The sequence below is a fragment of the Micropterus dolomieu genome, unplaced genomic scaffold (genome assembly GCF_021292245.1).
Source record: "Micropterus dolomieu isolate WLL.071019.BEF.003 ecotype Adirondacks unplaced genomic scaffold, ASM2129224v1 contig_12721, whole genome shotgun sequence".
In the NCBI taxonomy this organism is placed as follows: Eukaryota; Metazoa; Chordata; class Actinopteri; order Centrarchiformes; family Centrarchidae; genus Micropterus; species Micropterus dolomieu.
This window is the reverse complement of record NW_025741707.1, coordinates 1-2,449: the sequence shown is the minus strand read 5'-3', so window position 1 is coordinate 2,449 and position 2,449 is coordinate 1. Positions and strand designations below refer to the sequence as shown.

General features: G+C 36.8%; 1 protein-coding gene across 1 annotated transcript; it reads right to left on the bottom strand.

The window, feature by feature from the left end:
* Positions 1-673: 673 nt before the first annotated feature.
* Positions 674-1,474, bottom strand: LOC123966119 (hepcidin-like). The gene is made up of 3 exons (XM_046042340.1): positions 1,307-1,474; positions 1,118-1,195; positions 674-985 (listed from the first exon to the last, which is right to left on the bottom strand). The coding sequence occupies exons 1-3, from the start codon at positions 1,391-1,393 to the stop codon at positions 890-892; spliced, it is 261 nt and encodes an 86-aa protein (XP_045898296.1). The 5' UTR covers positions 1,394-1,474; the 3' UTR covers positions 674-889.
* Between the last annotated feature and the right edge of the window lie 975 nt (positions 1,475-2,449).

Genomic DNA, 2,449 nt, shown 5'->3' with positions numbered 1-2,449 from the left:
TTTATAGTTGTTTACTTTCCCTGTTTCACCAGGACAAGTGTGTGAGCGGACAGATAAAACAGCAACAGGAGATAAAAGAGAGCCAAAAGAAGGAGTACCTATGCACACACTTAACTGCATTCATACTTTAAACTGCCTTATCCTTTCATAGTGTTCTGTCTCAATTTTCTTTAACCTGTTTGTTGATAGGTTCAAAGTTCAGCCTAAACTTTGAAAACTGTGGATACCTTAACTGAATCGTGGAAAATCAATAAAATGCTGATGCAAAACAACACAGCTGCATCATTTGTGACAAATATGCAAAAACTATGGTGACATGTTTCAATTAATCTCTCACACACAAACTCGCTTTATTTAGCAAATGTTTGCTGACCTGACTGTATATTTATGCAGGAACTAAAAACCGTAGTAGATTAAGTTGATCTCATCACCAACAAATATTGTGCAGGTTTGATATCACTACTGCAAGAAAAATGACACATCAATTCATCGGCACTGGAGATTTTTTCAAGAAACAAGAAACAGACGTTTCAATGTTTTCAAGAACTGGCTGTTATTGAATCACTTCTATGTAACTGAGAGTGTTGGAATAATGACTGTAGAGAATGTATTGAGAATAGTGATGTGTCAATTGTGCATATTCATTGATAAAACAACAGTGTTACACACAATATATTAGTAACATTTAAGTTTATTGTGATGATACACTTTAGTATTTTGAAGAAATTTAACATGTGGATGACGTGGTCACATCACTGAGCACACAGTAATTACAGCATAACCGAATCCTCAAAAGTGTACAGCCATAAATTCAACTGTAGGTGGTAAAACTGCTTTAAAACAAAAAGCACAAGAAATTAATATTTAGTGTTTGTTGGAGCAGGAATCCTCAGAACCTGCAGCACACTCCACAGACGCCGGGGGTGCAGCAGCCACAGCAAAAGCGACATTTAATGCCGCGCTTCTGTCTGTTGTTATATGGCATCTGTGTGAAAGACAAAAGACACAGCAAGGTGTTCATCTCCAGCATCATCAGTCACTCTGAGAAAACACCCCCCTCTCAGATTTGAGACAGCTCAGTGTATTTGTCTCAGTTTAACCAGTTAACTGAACAAACCTTCCAGGATTCCACTGACATGTCTTCGTGTGCAGCAGCTAGATTGTCATTGCTCATTGGCTCCTCCAGCTCCTGCACCTGTTAATGAATTGTGCACATTTATAGTAGGAGCCACATTTTAGCATTCTGACAAAACATTTATACCTAATAAGTGACTGAAATGAGTGTTAGTCAAGTCAATTAACTCACCTCAGTGACTGGGACAGCAGAGCTCTCCGGAAGGCAAATAAAGGCGAGCACGACGGCCACTGCAACTGCAACACTGAGTGTCTTCATCTTAGAAGGGTTTGAGAGGTTTAAGTTGTTCAATCCTTTGACTCTTTGGTGACTCTTGTCAGCTCCTCTGAGTTCTCCTGTCTGATGGTTGAGCGTGAAAAATGTGCTGGTTTATATACTGACTTACAGGCCACTGTTGCCTCATCACTGACAGCACTTACAGTACACTACCTGCTCCCAGGAACAGGCTTGCATCACGCACTGAGGGATGCTGGGAATGAGAATGGGAAATTCCTCATCAGTGGTGATTGGAAAATTCTCTATTTTCATTTTTCTGTCCCACAGATCAATGATTATCTTCTTTTTTTTATCCCTAACTAGTGTGCTTAGAAAACCATCTCTATCATAGAGCATAATGCTTATACTTATTCTATTCTTGCAAACATATTTCAGTTACATACAATGAAGAACACACATTAAAATTACAGCAGATTTTGCAAAAGATTTAATTTTCTTATTATTATTGCAGAAGTACATGCATACCATATACACAACACACTGAAACATTTTAAACTGTGTTACATGAATGATAGTAAAGACAATGTTATTTTAATTAAGTCAATTGTCAACCAAACCATAAAAAACATAACGATCAGTTATTATAGATTTCATTTAAAGGTTCAGCAACTTTAGTCTTGCCATATATATTGTGTAATAACCAAAAATCCCTGACTGCACTCATTTATTGATCTCCCTGTTGGCACACATGCTTTCTTCATGTGACCAAAATAACAAAATACATATAATAATAAAACATCATCATTTCCTGATCTTTAAACGTTCATCTTGACTTTACACTTCTGTGAGGAAGCACGTCATATCCAGGCTTAATGATCTCGTTTCGTTATCAGCAACAAATTTTATTTAGCAAATCCCCACATCCTTTTAAATAATCACGTTTTATGCATTGTGTGTGGCATTTATTTGCAATCAAACCCAAAAGTCTAAGTACAACTAATGCAACCATGTGACATCATAGTAAACATATTTTTCAGTGTGTATCCTTATCTGAAAACATGCAGTTTCTGAGCTAAAATGTAAGAAATGTTGAATATT

Coding starts and splice junctions, on each gene's coding strand:
- LOC123966119 (XM_046042340.1), bottom strand. CDS start 1,393: ATGAAGACACTCAGTGTTGCAGTTGCAGTGGCCGTCGTGCTCGCCTTT. Junction 1,196..1,306: donor CTGCTGTCCCAGTCACTGAG/GTGAGTTAATTG, acceptor ATTCATTAACAG/GTGCAGGAGCTGGAGGAGCC. Junction 986..1,117: donor TGTCAGTGGAATCCTGGAAG/GTTTGTTCAGTT, acceptor TCTTTCACACAG/ATGCCATATAACAACAGACA.